Below are 22133 nucleotides of genomic sequence, written 5' to 3' on the forward strand. Positions count from 1 at the left end.
AACCATAATGAGATATCACCCTACACCTGTCAGAATGGCTAAAATCAACAACAGGTGTTGGAGCGAATGTGGAGAAAGGGGAACCCTCGTGCATGGTCGGCGGGAATGCAAGCTGGTGCAGCCACTCTGGAAAACGGTATGGAGGTTCCTCAAAAAGTTAAAACAGAGGGAAAAAAAAGTTAAAATAGAACTAGCCTGCAATCCAGTAATTGCACTCCTGGGTATTTACCCAAAGAAGACAAGAACACTAATTCAAAGGGACACATGCACCCTAATATTTACAGCAGCAACTACAATGGCCAAGATATGGAAGCGGCCCACATAATATATCCATTCCCATGTGTGATATATATACACAATGGGTTATTATTCAGCCATAAAAAAGAGTGAAATCTTGCCATTTGTAACAACATAGATGGACCTAGAGCGTATTATGCTAAGTGAAATAGGTCAGTCAAAGACAAAGACCATATGATTTCACTCATATGTGGACTTTAAGAAACAAAACAAACAAAGGAAAAAAGAAAAAAAGACAAACCAAGAAACAGATTCTTAACTCTAGAGAACACACTGATGGTCACCACAGGGGAGGCTGGTGGGAGGAAGGGAGAAACAGGTGATGGAGATGCAGGAGGGCACCTGTGCCGATGAGCACTGGGTGACTAGGGAAGCGCTGAATCACTCTATTGTACACCTGAAACCAATATTACACGGCGCTAACTATACTGGAATTTTTTTTAAAAAATAGTAAAGTTTAAAAAAACAACAAAAAATAAAATGCAGATTATCCGAAGAGCCTAAAATTACTTCAACAGCAGACCTGCTGTTATGTGTGAAAACTGCGTTCAGATAAAAGCTGGTGTGCTTTGGCCTAATGATACTTTGACCATGGGCTACTTTGCCACACTTGACTTCCATTCTCAGAGTTGACATTTTCTGGAACTCCTCTCCGTATTGGTATGACTTACCCACACCTGCTGACAGCAGCAGGGATGAGTTGTTTTTGGCTCCTTAGAAGGTAGATCAGGATGTGTCTAGAAGGCACAGGAAGGGTTAAATTAGTGAAGTAAGGGTTACTTTGTAAAATTGAAGTTTTCACCACACTGTTCCCCTTCCTACCTCAGCAAGTGGCACCTAGTTTCCAAAAGAGAAACTGGTGGCACCAGGGAGACCCCCTATTGCAAAGTGGTGGTAGCAATAGCTAACATTTGAGCCCAATTGTGTGAGCAACTATTTTTTTTAAAGATTTTTTAAAAAATTTTATTTATTTGACAGACAGAGAGACACAGCAATAGAGGGAACACAAGCAGGGGGAGTGAGAGAGGGAGAAGCAGACTCCCCGCCGAGCAGGGAGCCCGATGCGGGGCTCCATTCCAGGACCCCAGGATCACGACCTGAGCCGAAGGCAGACGCTTAACCACTGAGCCCCCCAGGCGCCCCGTGTGAGCAGCTATTACAAAGCCTGTACATCTACCAACTCATCGAATCCTCAAAATTCTCTGTGATTATTTGCACTTTCCACGTGAGAATGTGAGGCACAGAGATTTAAGAAACAAACCTGCGAGGGGCCTTGGGTGGCCAAGTTAAGCACCCCGACTCTCTCTCCTTTTCTGATCAGGCAGTGATCTCCTGGTGGTGACATCGAGCCCCCAAACCCGCCCCACATTGGGCTTCTCGCTCAGCGCAGAGTCGGCTTGAGATTCTTTCTCCCTCTGCCCCTCCTGCTAGTGCTCTCTAAAATAAATAAACCTTAAAAAAAAAAAAAAAGGAGAAACCAACCTGCATTATAGATTATACAATGGCAGCCAGAACCGCAACCAGGCCTTAGGGCCGCAGAGCGCGCCCTTTGAACGTCTCGCAGGGCAGGTGCAGACGTCTCTCCCTTCTTTGGCCTGCGCGCCCCGAGGAGCTTCCCCCCCACCAACCATACGTGTTTCCAGGGCCCGTGGCACCGCAATCCACTGCCCACATTTTTGTTCTAGAGCACAGATGCAAGCGGGCCACCCTGTTATCCAGAACCCTGCTTCTGCATCGCGCTCAGCAAGTCCCAGTGCTGAGCCCGGCCTCGGCTGCCTGCCCCGTCCGCGCTCCCAGTCCCTGGCATTCACCTGTGTTGTCCTGTCCTCGCCTCACTCTCCCCCCGACCCCCTAAATTCCCGGACGGGAAGTCTCGGGGCTCGCTAACATCTGTTACATGAACTGCTGACAAGCCACGGCGGCTTTATCACGGGACAGGGCCATCTCTCCCGCGGCGGGACGAGCTGTCGTCGCTGTTCCCGGAACACCTGGGGCAGGGGACCCGCCGCCACGCCGCTGACTCCGGTCGCCGGGCCGGCAGTGCCCTCCCCGCCCGCTACGAGGTCCTGCGGCGAGCAGAGCAGCTGCCCGGCGGCCGGCCGACATGCCCAAGTCGGTGACCCGGCCAGGGCCGTCCCGCAGGCTCCCCGCCGGCACGCCGGGGAAGGGCTGGCCGGGCCCACAGGTGCCGCCTGCCCGCCGCGCCTCCCCGTCCCCCGCGTTCCCCCCGCCGCAGCCGCAGCGCCGGCGGCGAGCCCCGGACGGCCGGGCGGGCCTCGGCCGCTCCCCGCGCGCTCCGGCGCCGGGCCTGGCGGCGCGGCCTCCTCCGCCTCGCTCCGGCCCGCGACCGGCCGGGGCGGGGGGCCGGGGGCCGGCGGCCGGGGGCGCGGCGCCAGGCCCGCTCGGCCGCACCCCTCCCCGGCGGCCGCGGGCGGAGCCGGCCCGCCTCAGCCGGCAGCGACGGGAGCGGCGCCGCGCCGCGGGCAGCGAGCTCCGCATTCGAACCTCCCTCGCAAAGACAGTCTCCGCCCCACAATGCACCGCGGCGGGCAGCCTTTGAAAAAGCGGCGCGGCTCGTTCAAGATGGCGGAGCTCGACCAGTTGCCTGACGAGAGTGAGTAGCACCTCAAAGCGCCCCCCGCCTGCGGCCGGCCGGCCGCCCCCGGGCTGCGCCGGCCGGGACGGGCAGCCGTGCCCTCCGCCGGGCGAGCGGGCCGGCTGCCAGCCCCGCCGCGCTCCCCCGGTGCTCCCACTCCGGGGTTGCCGCCGCGTCGCCGCCTTTGTTATGGTGTCTGTGTGCTGGTTTCTGGGGTGGTGTGAGCGCCGGGGCCGGAAACCGAAAGCCCGGGGGCCCGGCGCGCGCCCGGCGGAGGCGGGGGCCGCTGTCCCGGCCCGACTCGGGCCCCCGGCCGGGTGGGGGAGGAGCGGCCCCGGGACCGCGGGGGCCGTCCGCGCCGCCTGCCCCGCTCGCCCGGCGCCGAGGGACGCCCGGCGGGGTTATGTAACCCGCCCGGCCGGGGCCGCGCGGGGCGGGGGCCGGGGAGGGGCTGCCCGGGCCCGGCGTCGCGTCCTGTCGCGGCTCCTGCCTCTGCAGGCGCTCGGGATCCCCGCTGTCCTCCCCCCCCAACCCCCCCTCCGCTGTGTCCACCCCTGGAAGTGTTTCCGTGTCAAAGGGCTGGCCCCTTCTCCTGGGACCACAGGTGGCCGTGGACCTTTCCGGGGGGGATCCAGGCCGGGCGCCCCAGTGTACAGGTAGCCCCCAGCCCGCAGACTTCCTGGTGCGCGTTGGTGCCTTCAGAATCATGGGGGTACCTTTCTGCATGGCTGAGAGCATCGCAGCATGCACACACGGTGCCCTGCCTGACACCCACCCCTGCGATCGCCTGCCTTGACGGGGTTTGCTCACCCTGCCGCCTCTGACCTGCACACTCACCCGTGTTTAGTAAGTGCAAGCACCAATTCCGTAGTTTAAGCACGACAGGGCGGAATTTTGTAATTTACAGTGTTGTACGAAGTATGGAAGAAGGCAGGTATTTGAGTTAATTACAGAAGGGTCCTGATCCACACTCACTATTCTAGGTTTATGTGTGCCTATCGTTTGTGAGAGTCTTAGCGTAATAAAAACAAAAGTCTCGATCACAGCTGAATCCAACTGGGCAAGCTGGAGGCAAATAGACACTCTTAAAATGAGAGCTACATACAGCCAACTCTGTTTTCTTTGTGGGGTCATGTATCCTTAATGTGTTACAAAGTGAAAAGTTCAACTTACCAAACTGGCGAAGAGAGTTTGTGTTTTAAATTTGTTCTAGACCAGAGCAGAGCAGGCTCCGGTAGAATTTTCTGGTTGATGGAAATACTGATGGATTTTGTAATGTCCAGGAGGGTAGCCACGAGGCACCCACGAGGGCTGCAGAACTCTCCAGATGTGGCTAGAGTGACTGAGGAACAGAATTTTAAATTGTATTTTCATTAGTTGAAATTTACGAGGTCTCATTGGACTGGGCACATCCTTGGACCATCCATGAGTTTTGTTGTTTCTTGTTTGGCCAACACAGTTGTGATTTCAGAAGCCCCCAAATAAGGGGGGGCCTACTAAACACAACATGCTTGTCATCTGAAAATCTGTGCTATCTTTAGAATAAAGATGTTTTATCACAGCTTAGAAGTCACACCCACTAGACCTGTTATTTTGATTACTGTGGTCATTCTGTTGAGATGACAGACGTTTTAAGTGGCTTTCTTTTAACTGTCATTTGGAATATTTGCTTGTCATTGTTAAACATTTATTGAGGACTTACTATGGTTCTTTGTAGAGACTTGGGACTCACAGTAGGGTTCAAATTCCAGCTACACTCTCAAACTATATAACTGACATTTATATTACTTTGTTGTTTTTTTTTTAATTTTTTAAGATTTTATTTATTTATTTGACAGAGACACAGCCAGAGAGGGAACAGAAGCAGGGGGAGAGGGAGAGGGAGAAGCAGGCTTCCCGCGGAGCAGGGAGCCCGATGCGGGGCTCGATCCCAGGACCCTGGGATCATGACCTGAGCTGAAGGCAGACACTTAACGACTGAGCCACCCAGGCGCCCCATTTATATTACTTTGTGACACCTCTGGTCCATTGGGGTGTATATGGGCGTACACCTGTGTTTGTGTGGTGTAGGTCTTATTTAGCTAGACCACAACTTGTTGAAAGCAGGAATTGCCTTACTTCGTTGGTCACATAGAGCTACATATCGGGTATATGTAAAAATTTGATTTATATGGAATCGAAGGTAGGATAAGAGGCATTCCTTATGAACCTAGAGCAGAGTCTTGGAAAGGAAAAGTGATTTCAGTTTGATACTGGAAATAGCTGTATGTTCCTCTGCCAATTTTAGTCAAAGGGGCTGGCTTGTGAATTAGCCAATAGCCGGTATAACATTATCAGTGATAAAAGTTACCATCTGAGTACTTACTGTGAACCAGATGCTGTGCAAAGCGTATGATACGCATTTGCTCACTGAGTGCTCATTTCAGTCGACTAAGTACTCTTAGGAGCTGGACTGTGTGTATGAGGAATCGGAGGCTCTCTTCTGCCCAGGCCTTTCCTCTGAGCTCGCAGACTCAGTATCCCTTGCCTGTTTCACATCTCCTCTTAGATGCCTCAGTGGCCCCTCGGACTTCACGGGTTCAAGACCTACGTCATAATCCAGGGGTTCCTGTCTTAATGAACGGCTCCACTGTGCGTTCACTGAAACCTGAAGGCTAGCTTTGGCCCTTCCCTGTCTTCCATGTCCCATATTGAAGCCTTTACTACATCTTGTAACTTTTACCTTCTCCATGTCTCGATCTGCCTACTTCTCACCATCTCCTGCCCCAGCCAGGGTGACGCTCCTGTGCACCAGTCACCATTAACCCATGGCCTGCCCCCACCCTCCAGCCTACATGCGGCCTGAGCCGTCCTTCCAGAATGTGTACATGTCATCCTGCTGCTTGGAACAGTTTAGTAGGCATAAGAGCCTTTGGACTCTGGCCGCACTCCACCTCTCCGGCTTCAGTTTGTACCACTCTTCCTCTCATCCTGTCCCTTTGGGCTAAATTTGGCCTTTTTCATTCCCTGTACTCCCCAGGCTTTCTTCTTTCTTTTTCTTTTCTTTTTCTTTTTTTTTTTTGCACACACTGCTCTCATTGTCTGGACTGCGCTTGCTTCCCCTTGCTTGCAGTTGATAGCTACTTACCCTTCAGATCCCATTTTAAGCTTCTTTAGAAAGTTAGTTTCTGTCCATGACAAAGATTACATCTTCTTATTAAATCTTTTCCTACCACCATGGAGCTCCTTGGTGGCACCTGTCTCAGTTGCAGCTTTACATCTGTTCACGTGATTGGCTAGAAGCCTCCTGGAGAAGGTACCATTTCTGTTTTGCTTCATGCTTGCATTTCTTGTTCCATGCATAACACCTGGCTCGCTTCTCTGACCCTTTTCCATGGCCCTCTTCGTTTGCTAGCTACTCCCTAAGCACCGTGCCCTTTCTCCCTGTTCCTTGAATGTTCCAGCCGTTCTATCTCAGGGGTTTTTTTTTGTTTTTTTTTTGTTTTTACCTGTTAATTCTGCCCAGACTCGTTGCTTTGACCTGCTCCCTCAAGACTACTCCTTTTTAGATGTTACCTCCTTAGAGAAGCCTTCCCTCACTGCCCTGTGTAAAATAACCACTCCCCCGACTGAGATCCCCTCGTTTGTTTCCTTTATGACAACTGCCACGCATCATTGTCATTTCATGTACTTGTTTCTTGTGTGTCTCCTCCCACTGGAGTGTAAACTCGCAGAGAGCAGAGGCCTTCTGCTCTCTCTTGGCCTTCAGGTAATCCCAGCCCCGAGAATAGTGCAGTAGCAGGCGTTCAGTGGAGCCTTTGTTGTTGATTGATCAAAGTAATGGTAGCAATAAGCATGATCTAAAAATTAGCCGTGTGCTATGTGCATTGTTCTCGAAGCACTTTAACATATGGTAACTTGTCTAATCCCCATTTTACAGATAAGAATCAGCAGCACAGGGAAGTAAAGTAAATTTCTTAAGTAACCCAGCAAAAAGTGGCCGAACTGGGATTCAAACGCAGCTAGTCTCCATGTGTGCTTTTGACCACTATGCTATACAGCCTCTCAGAGAAAGGGTTAAAAGTGGTGGGTCAGAATCCCCAGGACAGAGTCTGGCCTTCATGGAGCAGGAATGGACATCCTTGCGGCTCACACCTCTTCCTTCAGATCTCTGCTCAAATATCACCCTCAGAGAAGCTACTCATGAGCACCTCTTAGAAAAATAGTCTTCCCTGTCCCAACCCCGGCCCACGTTCCTGTTATACTGCTTTACCACCCCCCCACCCCCACCCCCACCCCACCCCATAATCACTCGATGTGCGCATTTGTCTCCCTTCCCTAGAATGTAAACTCCATGGGCGTGGGGACTTTGGCTCTTTTGCATGTTCTTGTCCCCCCCCCCCCGCGGGCCTACAGCAGGGACTGGGGGGTGCAGTCGGCACTCCACATATTCAGTGGATGAGTGGATGCTACCACTTTTTCTAAAGTGAGCCGTATTTCTCTGGTAACTACGTGGCCATGTGCCCTGTCCACTAGCCGCTTCCCAGTTGTGTTCCATGTGAGGCCTTTTAGCTAGACTTTATGGCCTCTCTCCCCCACTTCACCCCCACAGTTCTACTTCCACTGGTCATTAAACCACTGTGCCATTTGGAGGCCGGTCAGATGTCCTGTTACCCAGTCTCCACATCTATGCAAGAGTAGAGTGAGAGCAAGGGTGGCTTTGGTGTTGATGGCTTGTCTGTTCTGTAAGCGTCTCGTCCTGCCCTGCAGAGGAAAAGTCAGCTGAAGTTTAGGGATCGGAGTGGCATAAAAATATTTCATAGCCAGAGCCGCAGTACATTCTCGTTGTTTCTCCTTTAAAGTCTGTTGTCCATTTATAGGAGTTGTAAATCATGGCTGCTTCAGTTGAACACCAAGGAGAATTAATCTGTCTTCTCTGATTTTTTACCTGGTTCGTATTCTTCTTTCTTGCTTTATCCCCTGGAATCATCCTTTATTTATGTATATTTGTGTTTTTATGAAATACCATAATGGATTGGCTCCTTAGAGTTATTTGCACACATTTTGAACTTGCCATTTAAAAATTTGTCTTTTCTCAGTGCAGGTAAATGACCAGCCTTTCAGAAAACAACTACTGCCTGATCTTAGATTATATTCTGTCAAACATAAATGGATGTCACAGTAACTGAGATGAGAACTAGCTGGTTCCAAAATAAACCAAATTACTTTCTTAATTAATTTATTTTAAAGATTTTATTTATTTATTTGACAGAGACACAGCAAGAGAGGGAACACAAGCAGGGGGAGTGGGAGAGGGAGAAGCAGGCTTCCCGAGGAGCAGGGAGCCTGAGTTGGGGCTTGATCCCAGGACGCTGGGACATGACCTGAGCCAAAGGCAGACGCTTAACGACTGAGCCACCCAGGTGCCCCTAAAATAAAGCAAATTTTAAAAATGAGGGATGATATGTAAATAATTTGACTATAATAAAAGAAAAACGTGTTCTAAACTGTTTTTTTTTTTTTCTAAGTTAAAGAGGGAGATTTCACTCAGGTAGAATTCTGTGAATAATTTCTATTTTGGAGTGTAGAAAGGATTTTTTTCTGTTAATTTTTGTTGTTGTTGAGCTATAATTGACATTTAACATTGTATTCGTTTTAGGTGTGCAGCATAATGATTTGATGTGTGTGAAATGATTGCCTCACCTGGGTTAGTTAACACCCATCACCACACATGGTTACAATTTTTTTTCCTATGGTGAGCACTTTTAAGATCTCCTTTCTTAGCACCTTTCATGTAGACAATACAGCATTGTTAACTGTGGGCTCTGTGCTCTGTGGCACATCTCCGGGATTTATTTATCTTGTAACTGAAAGTTTGTACATTTTGACTGCTTTTACCCATTTTGTCCATGCCCCCAACCCCCACCTCTCACAACCACCTGTCCATTCTCTGTATCTAGGAGTTCAGGTTTTGGGTTTTTGTTTTAAGATGCCACATGTAAGTGAGAGAGAGCATCCTTTATTATTTTTCAAATGACTTGGACTTCTTTGCAATATACATCTTCAATTCTGAGATTTTCAATTTAGTGCTCTCCCTGTCTCATAAAAATGTATTTTCCTGTATTTTCTCCTGCTTCCCCTCACCCCTAGATCCCATCCTTTATTCACACCAGGGCCTGTAGCCCAGTGTGTCTTCAGAGTGGGCCTGAGGGTTACCTGCAATGGAACCCCCGAGGACCTTTATTAATAACACAGCTTCTGCATGCGTGAGGTGCTTCCTAGTTATTCTAATATACACTGAGTCTTGTTTTAGGCAGTGAACCCCTCCATCGGTATGCTAGCCCCTCTGACTCTTCTGAACTCCCTTTTCCAGCTTGTGTCTTGAAGGGTTGCACACATCTGCATTCTAGACTTTCCTAGGCACTTTGTTGCCTGATACCCACAGCGCCCCTGGATGATTTTCACTTTCTCTTCTCTCTGCTCTATTACTGCTTCCGACCTTTGCTTCAGTAAACATCAGTCCCTGTCTCTCCTCCTTCTCCAGCACCCGAATACTTCTGGATGTGGATCCCAAATCTCTCTGCACCTGCTCTCCCCCTTCCCTCTCTTGGAGAGGCCTCTGGTTCTCGCTTCAACAGGACTCCCAGATATCTCTCTCCAGCTCTTCCTTACCTTATGGGACCTCTGGCCGATAGCTTGAACGGCCCTCTGTTTACCTCTGATGGCACGTCCCACCGTCACTTCAGCCTCAGCACCACTAAAACCAGACGGGTCACTCTCACCTGGTAGCCAAGTTCTTTTTCTCTCACATTGATTATGAAATAATATTGATTTGTTTTAATTGCAGGCTCTTCAGCAAAAGCCCTTGTCAGTTTAAAAGGTAAGACCATAGCATGATTCTGTAGATATGGCATAAGCTAGAAATTTAGTTCATTAAATTGATCTGGGTATAGTCTTTTCTGTCTAAGTTAGGATTCAGTATAGCTTTTAAGTATTGGTTTTCACTGATGATAATTTTAAATTCATGGGCTGTTTTAGGAGAATTGGTCCTTGGTTGTTGAAATTATTAAGAAAATTTTTCCCTGAGAATTACTGATGACAGAACTTTTTTCTTTTTTCAATTTTTTAAGTAAGCTCTTTGCCCAGTGTGGGGCTTGAACTCATCACCTGGAGATCAAGAGTCGCACGCTCCACCAACTGAGCCAGCCAGGTGCCCCAAGAACTTTTTGTTTTTTGTTTTTTTTTTAAGATTTTAAGTAATCTCCACACTGAATGTGGGGCTTGAACTCACCACCCTGAGATCAAGAGTCACACGCTCCCTGTGAGCCAGCCAGGTGCCCCAAACCCCAGGAACTTTTTGATTTTTTTTTAAAGATTTTATTTATCTGTCAGAGAGAGAGAGAGAGAGAGAGAGCACCAGTGGGGAGAGCGGCAGGCAGAGCAGGCAGAGGGAGAAGCAAGCTCCCCGCTGAGCAAGGACCCTGATGTGGGACTTGATCCCAGGGCCCTGGGATCATGACCTGAGCCGAAGGCACATGTTTCACCGACTGAGCCACCCAGGTGTCCCCCTCCAGGAACTTTTTAACTAACATTGCAGACATCTTACTAGAGTGAAAGCATTTATTGAACAGCTGTGCTCAGCGGTATTTTTGCTTAAGAGTTTATATTTTTAGCGGGGCACCTGGGGTGGCTCAGTCAGTTAAGGGGCTGGCTCTTGACCTCAGCTCAGGTCTTAACCTCAGGGTCCTGAATTCGAGCCCCTCATTGGGCTTCAATGCTGGGTGTGGAGCCTACTTAAAAAAAAAAAAAAAGTTTATATTTTTAGGAATTCTGCTTTCTAAGTAATAATGCAAGTCTCTTGATATGAAAGAATGACAGTACTTTTCCTAAGAACAGGGTTATACATATTCCTTGATCTTGCTTTCTTTCTGCAAGTACATTAGAACAAGCCTCTTACTGTAGTTTGTTTTGATTTTTTGCTTGAGCAGGGTTCTACTAAGTAAGTAAGTCTGGAACCAAGCTATGCTCAAAAGGTCACTAGTACTTTTAGTTTTTTTAAAGCTACTGTATTGTGCTTTGGATTGGTGATTTGGATTGGTGATTTACCAAATCAAGTCCTGGCTTGAGAAAACTTAACCTTCCAGGACTACCGTAATTTATTTGCCTAGCAGGATCAACCCTGGTCCACCTCTTTCCTTTTGTACTTAAAATGTACATCTGAAAACGTATTCCATTATTCTTTTCCTCCCAATATAAAAATTCTTTTTTTTAAAAAAAGACTTATACAAGTGATACATTTCTTACAGAAAAAAATTAGGAAATGCTGATGAGCAGCTAGAAGAAATGAAAATAACTATCTTGTGTGTATTCATCCCAGGTTTCTGTGTCTTTCTCTACATAAACATACCCTTTTTATAAAAGTTAAACTCACCGTTCTGTATTTTTATAATACGTCTAATCAATTACTTGATTGGATTTTTTCTGGTTGCATATAACTCTGAAGACATTTCTTTGAATCAAGGAAAACAGAAACACCCACACATTTTATTTTTGTATATCCACAGCTTCACTTATTGATGCAGGAAACATTTAGAAATATACTCTAAATTCAAGGTTAGAAGCTTTTTCCATTTTTCCACTGCACTGTTTCAATCAGATTGTACTTAAGCTCCTTAGCAAATTAGAATAAAGGAATTACTAAAAACACAAAGAAACCACACATATTTTAATATGAGAATTTAATACTTTCACGATGCAGTGCCTTGTCAAATTATGTAGAGTTTGACAAAAAAAATACAGAAGAGATTTTTCATTTGTAATAAACCAAAATTACTGTGGCCAGTATATTTTTTCCATATTGGTAAATATTTCAGATATATTGCTATTAATAAAAAGACAATGCTCATTGTATAAAATCCTTTGAACTAAACTTAAATCTTACTAGTAATAATTACTTATTACAGAGGGAAGCTTATCTAACACATGGAATGAAAAATACAGCTCTTTACAAAAAACACCTGTTTGGAAAGGCAGGAATACGGGCTCCGCTGTGGAGATGGTAAGGAATTAGTTTTTCTTACTCTTTAGAATATGATAGCTAAATTGTATGATTGTCATGTGCGCAGCTCTTACAGGACAGTAAGAGTCTCCTAAGGTTCTTCCCGACTCCAAGCATTTGAGTCTTTAAAGTGTCATTGAGTGTAGTATACGATCATACTTAGTCTGGAGCCTTTGATAATCTGGTCACCAGTAAGCATTTGTTAAGTAATTGTGGTTTCTTTAGACAGGATTAAAAAAAAACTCTAACAACCCTAAATCATCCTTTATTTAGAATATAAAAAATTTCATATGGTTCTGGTCCCTGCAAAAAATGTATAAATAAGTGGTAAGATAATAAAATCTTGTATAGGTCAAGGGTAAGTACGTGTAGGGGAGAAGGGACTTCTTTCAGGGCTGTGGAGTATTAAGACTCTTGGTTGGTTTAATTTCAAGGGTCAGTACCTCTAGCCTTGACCCGGTTGGATGTTGCCCATATGTTGTTAGCCCTCTGTACCTACCTCTCCCTTCCAACTGGGCATGCAAGTCTGTCTGCAGTGGTGGAGAAGGATTTGAAACAGGATGTTGGTATGATTGGGATATTATTTCTTTTGTTCTTCTGCCTGAATGAGGCCTCTAAACCTAGGGTGGACTGTAAATTGTTCCTATTACAGACCCTTTAGTGAACAATGTCCTTTGGGTACTTCAACAAAAGTTAGTTCTGGTTCTGCAGCCTAGTTTAGGCTACAGTCACTTACCAAATACCTGTGACAGGTGTCTTGTACTTTTATTCACAGATGGAAATTCAGTTAACAATTTTTGACAGTGCATCTAGTGCATTATTATACATTGAGATTGACTCTCTCGAGTGATCTAGTAACTTTGTCCAGCGCAGCCCCATGTGGCCAACACAGCATGTGATACACCCAAGTACTATTAATCCAAGCACTAACATAATGAGAACTGGAATTTCCAGAACTTGTTTTCCTCTCGTCACCATTCAGGGATGCTAAGGATACTTGGGTTCCAGTTTTAATCGTCAGCTAGGTGTTTCATTTAGTCATCAGCTAGATGTTTTGATTGTAAACAAATTGCATAAATATGTACTACTTTGTAAATCTAAGGTTCTTTGTATTCGAAGCTTGGTGTACTTTGTATTACCCATCCTTATCCTTCCAGGCTGCTGAGAGTCCAGCATTAGCTGTGTCTCCCAAGTATAGAATTGTATTTTGGAATAAAAATGGGAACTGTTCAGTCTTTTTATTAACTAAACAAATTTCTACCATAGCCTTTCAGAAATTCAAAACGAAGTCGACTCTTTTCTGATGAAGATGACAGACAGATAAATACAAGGTCACCCAAAAGAAACCAGAGAGTTGCAATGGTCCCACAGGTATGTGTGTCACCAGCGTTTTGTTCCATGTGAAAGGAAGTGAAAAATTGCTCAGCGTAATAAGGTTTATTTTTTATTCTTCTGTTACATTTTGAGTAACAAGTTCTTTTTCTTAAGTCAGTGCTCCAGCTCAGCTCCTATATTAGTTACCTAGAAAGGCCATTATTTTATTGATGGACTTTTTCCGGGAGTAGAAAGCCGGTCCTCAGTCTTAAAAATGCACACTTTTAAGCGCGGAGAGGAGAGTGGACTTTAAGCAGATGGATTTGGCAATAGGGAATCAGTTTGGAGTTTTGCATAGAAATGAGAGGTGGGGGGGGAACATTTTACTTTATCACTGAGGAAAGTGTGTTGAAGACTTCTTACCCAAAGGAAGAAACTAACTATATAGCATGAAGTCATACCTTCTTTTTCATTTTTGGCATTTGTTTTTCAGTAAAAGATTAATTTATTTGATTTCCTCTCATTAGTTTTTTAACTTTTTTTTAAATTGAAGTGTAATTAACAGACAGGGTTATGTTATTTTCAGGTGCATGGTACAATGATTGAACAATTCTCAGTGCTCATCATGATAAGTGCACTGTTTTTTTTTTTTTTTAAGATTTATGTATTCATTTGAGAGAGAGAGAGAGCAGGGTGGGTAGGGACAGAGGGAGAGGGAGAATCTCAAGCAGACTGTGAGCTCAGCATGGAGTCCGACACGGGGGCTCGATCTCACAACCCTGAGATCATGACCTGAGCTGAAACCAAGAGTTGGACTCTTAACTTACTCTGCCACCCAGGTGCCCCATGATAAGTGTACTCTTAATTGCTTTCACCTCTCTCACCTATTCCCCCACCCACCTTCCCTCTGGCGAACACCTCTGTGTTCAAGAGTCTGGGTTTTTTTGGTCTAGTTTTTTTCTTTCTTAAAATCCATGTATGAGTGAAATCATATGGTATTTTTCTGACTAATTTCATTTAGCATTATATTCTGTGGCATTACCAATGTTGTTGCAAATGGCAAGATTTCATTCATTTTTATGGCTGAATAATATTCCATTGTATATATACACCACATGTTCTTTATCCATTCATCTATGGATGGACACTTGGGCTGCTTCCATATCTTGTCTGTTGTAAATAATGTTGCAGTAAACATAGCAATCTGTCTTTTTGAATTAGTGTTTTTGTTTTCTTTGGGTAAATACCCAGTAGTAGGAATTTATTTATTTGTCAGAGAGAGAGAGAGCACGCAAGCAGGGGGAGCGGCAGGCAGAGGGAGAAGCAGAATCCCCGCTGAGCAGGGAGCTCAATGCGGGGCTCGATCATCATGACCTGAGCTGAAGGCAGACTCTTTTTTTTTTGTTAAAGATTTTATTTATTTATTCATGAGAGACGGGGGGGAGAGAGAGAGAGAGAGAGAGAGAGAGAGAGAGAGAGAGAGAGAGAGAGAGAGCAGAGGGAGAAGCAGGCTCCCAAGGAGCAGGGAGCCCGATGCGGGACTCGATCCCAGGACCCTGGGATCATGACCCGAGCCGAAGGCAAACGCCCAACCACCTGAGCCACCCAGGCGCCCCTGAAGGCAGACTCTTAACTGATTGAGCTGCCCAACAGCCCCTCCTGTCCAACTATTTATTAGGAAAATTTTCAAACCTACAGAAAACTGGTCTCTATGACTGTGAAACCATCCTGCCCCATCTCTGTCCACCCTCCTTCCCCCAGGCACATCGTTCCTTCTAGAGCTAGTTTACAAAGTGCTTTCTACTTCTGAGCCATATGGAGCAGATATAAATAAGACAAACATGATACGAGACTCCTTCAAATATGTGAAAAGTTTTTATATCCTATGAGTTTTCTCTTTTCTTCTTTTAATATACCTGTTTCTTTCCATCTTCATTTATGCGACATGGCTTGTTCTGTTCCCCTTCTAGTCTCAATCTGTTGGATTCTGTGGGTTTCTTTAAGGAGCCCTGTCCGGAGCTGACTAATTGTAAAAACCAACTTTTACTGAGTACTTAGTGTGTGCCAGATTCTGTTTTAAGCACTGTGTATACATGGCTTTGATTTGGTCTTCAGCAACCCTGATGACCTAGGCTATGCTCCTATTTCCCGTTTTTCAGCTGAAGAAACAGACACAGGGAAGTATCCTGCTCCCGATCCCAAAGCTCGGAAGTGAAGGCTGACACACAAATGACCTGCAGCCTGTCTCCGGGGCCTCTTTTTTTCTGTTGTCCTAACAGCTTTATTTTTATTTATTTGTTTTTTAAGATTGATTGATTTATTATAGAGCATGTGGGGGGCAGGGAGAGGCAGAGGGAGAGGGGAAGCAGATACCCCGCTGAGCACGGAGCCTGCTGCAGGGCCTCCATCTCACAGCCCCGAGATCATGACCCCAGCCGAAAGCAAGAGACACCCAACCGATTGAGCCAACCAGGCGTCCCCTAACAGCTTGATTGAGATATGATTCACATGCCATACGATTCAACTATTTAAAGCATACCTCAGTGGTTTTAATATATGTACAGACTTGTGCACCCAATGTTAGGACATCTTCATCACCCCAAAAGAAACCCTGTACCAGTGACTCTCTGTTTTCCGTCTGTTGAAGAAACCCCTAAAGTGTGATTGCTACCACAAGGATATTTACATTTAAACTTTGGAAGATACTACTATATATTCATAGAAGGGGATCTTTAACACAGTTATATAGCCAATGAGCCACTAATACCCTATTTAAATAAAATCTGGGTCAGTAACTCAATAGAAAGAAAAATAGCACTTTTTTCTGATAATGATATTTTACAATAATTTGGTTGTTATTTATGCTACACAACTCCCAACACACATTTTTTTTTTACATTAAAAAGTTAATTTTTTAAAGTAGCGTGTGCTATCCTGAATTGGATTCTGGGACAGAAAAAGCACGTTAATGGAAAAACTGAAGAAATCCACATAAAGTCTGTAATTTAGTTGATAGTATTGTAACTGTTAGTTTCTTAGTTTTGACAAACCATGGTTTTGTAAGATGTTCGTATTAGGGAAAACTGGGTGAAGGGCATACGGGAACTCAGTACTATCTTTGCAACTTTACTATAAATTCAAAATTTTTCCAAAGCTAAAGGCTTTTAATAAAAAAATAAAAAGTTAGTTTTTACCTCTACCAGTTCTCCACATCTACCTCCCTCATTAACTGGTAACTACTGGAATTAGTTTGATTAGCCTTTTAGATCTTTATAGACCTTTCTTAAAATTTTATATGTAATTCAGTTTTCATTTAAAAGTCTGGTTTTGAGATTTGGCCATGCTGATTGATTCAGATCGATGACAGATAGACTGCAATATTTTGTTTCTTTTTACTGTTATATATTATTCAGCCTTACAGTACCTTAGTTTATACATTCTTCTACTTGTGGGCATCTAAGTGGCGTCTAGGTTCTCCCTATTACAGACAATGCTGTACTGAACACCCCAAGCACATCTGTATAAATGTGCAAGTGTTTTTCTGGGACAGATGCCTGAAGTGTGGAATTGCTGGGTCATAGGATATACACATTTAAACATTTTAAATTATTCTCCAAGGACATTGTGCTGGTCTATATTTTCTTCCTTTTTTTTTTTTTTTAAAGATTTTATTTATTTGTCAGAGAGAGGGAACACAAGCGGGGAAAGTGGCAGGCAGAGGGAGAAGCAGGCTCCCTGCTAAGCATGGAGCCCGATTTGGGACTTGATCCCAGGATCCTGGGATCATCACCTGAGCCAAAGGCAGATGACTAACCAACTGAGCCACCCAGGCATCCCTGGTCTATATTTTCTACCAACAATACATCATAATGCCTGTTTTCCCAAATGCTTGCCAGCTCAGTATATAAACAAACATCTAGATTGTTGCCAATCTGATAATAGCATCACCCTGGTTCTGGGTGGCATTTCTTTTTTTTTTTTTTTTAAAGATTTTATTTATTTATTTGACAGAGAGAGAGAGAGAGTACAAGTAGGCAGAGTGGCAGGCAGAGGGAGAGGGAGAAGCAGGCTTCCCGCTGAGCAGGGAGCCGGACGTGGGGCTCGATCCCAGGACCCCAGGATCATGACCCGAGCCGAAGGCAGCCACTTAACCAACTGAGCCACCAGGCGCCCCTGGGTGGCATTTCATCTATGAGTGACGTCGAGGTACTTTTCATGTATGTTTAAAAACGATTTCTATCCTGTAAACTGTTTGTCTTTTTTTCTTATTTTCTGTTAGATTCTTGGTCATTTTCTTATTCATTTGTAAGAATTTTATAACATTCTATAATTAAGAATATTAGCCCTTTGACTCAAATTGGTTGTAATTTTTTTCAGTTTGTAGTTTGTCTTTTGACTTTGTTTCTGTATTTTTATTATGTAGGATTGAAAAGAAATTAAGGGTCAGATAAAATTGTCTTTCCTTTTATGAATTCTTGGGTTTATACTTACTCAGAGAGATCTTCCTTGTCTAAAATTTATACTTTTTGAATTCACTCAAATTTATTTCATTTTTTTTAATACTTAAATTTTCAATCCATCCTGAATTTATTCTGGAATAAGGACTGAGGTATCTCTGGATAATTGTCTGTAATAGTAAAAACTTAGACACCACTTAAATGCCCATAGGTAGAAGAATGTATAAACTACAGTACAGTAAGGCTGAATAATATATAACAGTATAAAGAAACAAAATATTGCAGTCTATCTGTCATCGATCTGAATCAATCAGCATGGCCAAATCTCAAAACCAGACTTTTAAATGAAAACTGAATTACAGAATGATGATTTCTATGAATACACATATAAAATTTTAAGAAAGGTCTATAAAGATCTAAAAGACTAATCAAACTAATTCCAGTAGTTACCAGTTAATGAGGGAGGTAGATGTGGAGAATTGGTAGAGGCAAAAATTAACTTTTTATTTTTTTATGAAAATACCCAATATTAAAATAAGGAGGGCAACCTTGTGTTCCCCCCCACCCCAGAAGACTACTTAGTTTTCCTGATAACATTGAGTGAGTAATTCATCTTTTATACATTGATTTAAAATGCTGCCTGTAGGGGTGCCTTGGGGGCTCAGTCGTTAAGCGTCTGCCTTCGGCTCAGGTCGTGATCCTGGGGTCCTGGGATCGAGCCCCACATTGGGCTCCCTGCTCCGTGAGGAGCCTGCTTCTCACTCTCCCTCTGCTGCTCCCCCTGCTTGTGCGCGCTCTCTCTCTCTGACAAATAAAAATAAAAATCTTTAAAATGCTGCCTGTATCACAAGCTAAATTCCTGCGTATATTTGGGGTTATTTCTAGACTTTGTGTCTATCCATGTCTAATGTGTCTCTGTGTGTGCTAGTGTCAAATTGTTGTAACATGGCTTTATACAATGTTTTAATGTCTGCTAAGACATTACATATCCTTTTTTTAGGTTTTCCTAAGTATTCTTGCATATTTATTTTTCCGTAGGTACTTTAGAATCAACTTGACTAGGAAAAAAATCCTGTTGGGATTTTTCTTGGCATTGCACTAATATTATGAATTAATTTATGCTATGTGACATGTTTGTTGCATTGAGACTCTCTGTCCAAGAACTGGTTTTAGTTCCACTTATTCAAGCCTTAGTGTCCCTCTGTAGACTTTAAAATATTTTTCCATGTTGATCTTGAACATTTGTTAAGTGTATTCCTGAGTATTTAATACTTTTGTGCTTGTCACTTTTGCTTTCATAAACAGGATATTTCTTCTGTTTTATTGTCTGTAAATAGTTCCCACTTATACAGAGAAAAGTAGTGGTTTTTTAAGATACTGATTTTTGTATGTTAACTTTGTATTTGCCCAGTTTATTAAATTCTGTACTATTTTAAATGGTTACAGTTGTTTTCTTGAGTTTTCGAGGACAGTCATATCACCTTCAAATAATGGTTTTGTTTTCTCCTTTACAGTTTTTATTCCTCTTATTGGATAATTCCATCAAAACAACATTAAAAAATTGTAGTGATAGTCAATATCTTGGTCACATTCTTCACTTTAATGACAATGTTTTTAGTATTTTAACATTGAATATGATAATGACTTGGATTAGAATGAGGAGAAATAAATTTTACAGGTTAAGAAAGTATCCATCTAGGGGCGCCTGGGTGGCTCAGTCATTAAGTGTCTGCCTTTGGCTCAGGTCATGATCCCAGGGTTCTGGATTCAAGCCCCACATCGGGCTCCCTGCTCTGTGGGAAGCCTGCTTCTCCCCCCCACCCCACTCCCCGTTTGTGTTCCTGCTCTCGCTCACTCTTTGAAATAAATAAATAAAATCTTAAGAAAAGAAAGTAGCCATCTATTTTTGTTTTCTTGGTCAGTAGAGCTAAAGGTCCATCAGTTTTGTTGATATTTGCAAAGAACTTTGGGGGCACCTGGGTGGCTCAGTCGGTTAAGTGTCTGCCTTCAGTTCAGGTCATGATCCCAGGATCCTGGGATCAAGCCCCATGTCAGGCTCCCTGCTCAGCGGGGAGTCTGCTTCTCCCTCTCCCTTTGCCCCTCCCCCTCCCTCTGCTCTCTCTCTCGTGCACTCTCGCTCTCTCAAATGAATAAAATATTTTTAAAAAAGAACTTTTGGTTTCCTCATTTTGTCTCTTATTTTTCTGTTTCACTTATTTCTGCTTTAATTTTTATTTTCTTCTTTCTGCTTGCTTTGGGTTTTCTTTGCTCTTCTTTTTCAAGCTTAAGGTGGAGGAATAGGTTATTTATTTGAGATCTTTGTCCTTTCCTAATATAGGCATTTACCTTATAAATTAACCCCTCTCCTTCCTCCCCTGCCCCAAGCACTGCTTTAACTGTATCATTTAACTTTTGGTATATTGTGTACTTTCAGTCATTCTGTCTAATTCTGTTGAGAGTTTTTGTTAATGAATATTGAATTTTATCCAGTATCTTTAGCACCAGTAGAGGTGACCACATGATTTTTATTCATTAATAATGACAGACTATATTAATAGTTTTCTAATACTGGACCACCCTTGCATTCTTGACACAAATTCCACTTGATTGGGTGGTATTCTTTTGATGTTCCGATGATGTTTATCTGGTACCTTTTTTTTTTTTTTTTTTTTTTACTTATTTGAGAGAGGGTGAGAGTGTACACAAGAGGAGGTAGGGTCAGAGGGAGAAGCAGACTCCCCACTGAGCAGGGAGCCCGATGTGGGACTCAATCCCGGGACTCCAGGATCATGACCTGAGCCGAAGGCAGTTGCTTAACTGACTGAGCCCCACCGGTGCCCTGGTACCTTTTTTTTAAGCTTTTAAAAAATTGAGATAATATTGACATATAGCATTATATAAGCTTCAGGTGTACAACATAATGATTTAATATTTGTGTACATGGTGAAATGATCACCACATTGTCTATAGTTAGCATCTGTCACCACAGTTACAAATTTTTTTCTTGTGATAAGAACTTGTAAAATCTATTCTGAAAAAAATAAAAAATAAAATCTGTTCTGTTAGCAACTTTTAAATATGCCATACAATATATGCCATAGTCGCCGTGCTGTACATTACCCCGCGACCTACTGATTTTATAACCGCAAGTCTGCACCTTCTGACCCCTGTCAACCCATTTCACCCCCCTCCCAGCAACCACCAGTCTGCTCTCTGTATTTATGAGTTTGGTTTGTGTATGATTGTTGTTGTTTTGTTTTTGGTCTGTTTTGTTTTTCGGGGGAAGTTTTTTAGATTTCACATTTAAGTGAGATCATTTGGTGTTTGTGTTTCTCTGCCTTACTTCACTTACCATAATGCCCTCAAGGCCTATCCATGTTATCGGAAATGGCAAGGTTTCATTTTTTTATACCTGAATGATATTCCTATGTGTGTGTGTATGAATGTATATATATACCACATTTTCTTTATCCATTCATCCATTGATAAACACTTAGGTTGCTTCCATGTCTTGGCTATTATAAATTATACTTCAATGAACTTTGGGGTGCAGATATCTTTTCAAGTTAGTGTTTTTGTTTGCTTCAGATAAATACCCAGCAGTGGAATTATTGAATTATAGGGTAGTTCCGTTTTAATTTTTTGGAGGAACCTCCATACTGTTGTCCACAGTGGCTACACCAATTTACATTCCCACCAATAGTGCATAGGGCTCCCTTTTTTCCACATTTTCGCCAACACTCGTTATTTCTTATCTTTTTGATTCTAGTCATTCTAAAAGGTATGAGGTGATAATCCCATTGTGAATTTGCATTTCCCTGATGATGAATGATGTTGAGCACCTTTTCATGCACCTGTTGGCCATCTATCTGTAGGTCTTCAGGAAGATGTCTCTTCAGATCCTCTGCCCATTTTTTAATTGGGTTGGTTTTTTTGCCATTCAGTTGCATGAGTTTTTATATATTTTGGGTATTAACTCTTTATCAAATATACAGTTTGCAAATATTTTCACCTATTCTGTATAGTTTGCCTTTTCATTTTGTTGATTTCCTTTGCTGTGCAGAAGATTTTTAGTTTGATGTAGCCCCAATTGTTAATTGTTTCTCTCTTTTTTTGATGCCTTTGCTTTTGGTGTCAAATTCAAAAACATCATCACCAAGACCAGTGTCTAGGAGCTTACCACTTACATTTTTTCCTAGGAATTTTATGGTTTCAGGTCTTACATTCAAGTTTTTAATCTATTTTTTTAATTTATTCTTTTATTATGTTTTTTTAGAGAGGGGGAGGAGCAGAGGGAGAGAGAGAATCTTGTCTTAAGCAGGCTCTGTGCCCAGCATGGAGCCTGATGCGGCACTCGATCTCAACGCCTAGAGATCATAATCTGAGCCAGAATCAAGATTTGGATGCTTAAGTGACTGATCCACCCAGGGGC

At 43.6% G+C, this 22133-nt stretch overlaps 1 protein-coding gene across 3 annotated transcripts in view; it reads left to right on the forward strand.

Annotated features, from left to right (window-relative positions):
• The first annotated feature begins 2832 nt into the window (after positions 1–2832).
• Positions 2833–22133, forward strand: part of LIN9 (lin-9 DREAM MuvB core complex component) — a 63067-nt gene continuing 43766 nt past the window's right edge. For 2 of the 3 annotated variants that reach the window (XM_028111458.1, XM_028111459.1), the window contains exons 1-4: positions 2833–2911; positions 9720–9752; positions 11836–11930; positions 13197–13301. In XM_028111458.1, coding sequence (XP_027967259.1) covers positions 2833–2911; positions 9720–9752; positions 11836–11930; positions 13197–13301 — 312 coding nt within the window. Of the gene's footprint in view, positions 2912–8531; positions 8628–9719; positions 9753–11835; positions 11931–13196; positions 13302–22133 lie in introns of all 3 variants that reach the window. The other variant, XM_028111460.1, reaches the window with a different exon arrangement.

Source organism: Eumetopias jubatus, unplaced genomic scaffold, assembly GCF_037043125.1.
Source record: "Eumetopias jubatus isolate StellerSeaLion01/CBP00866 unplaced genomic scaffold, mEumJub1_p1.0 scaffold_12, whole genome shotgun sequence".
NCBI lineage: Eukaryota > Metazoa > Chordata > Mammalia > Carnivora > Otariidae > Eumetopias > Eumetopias jubatus.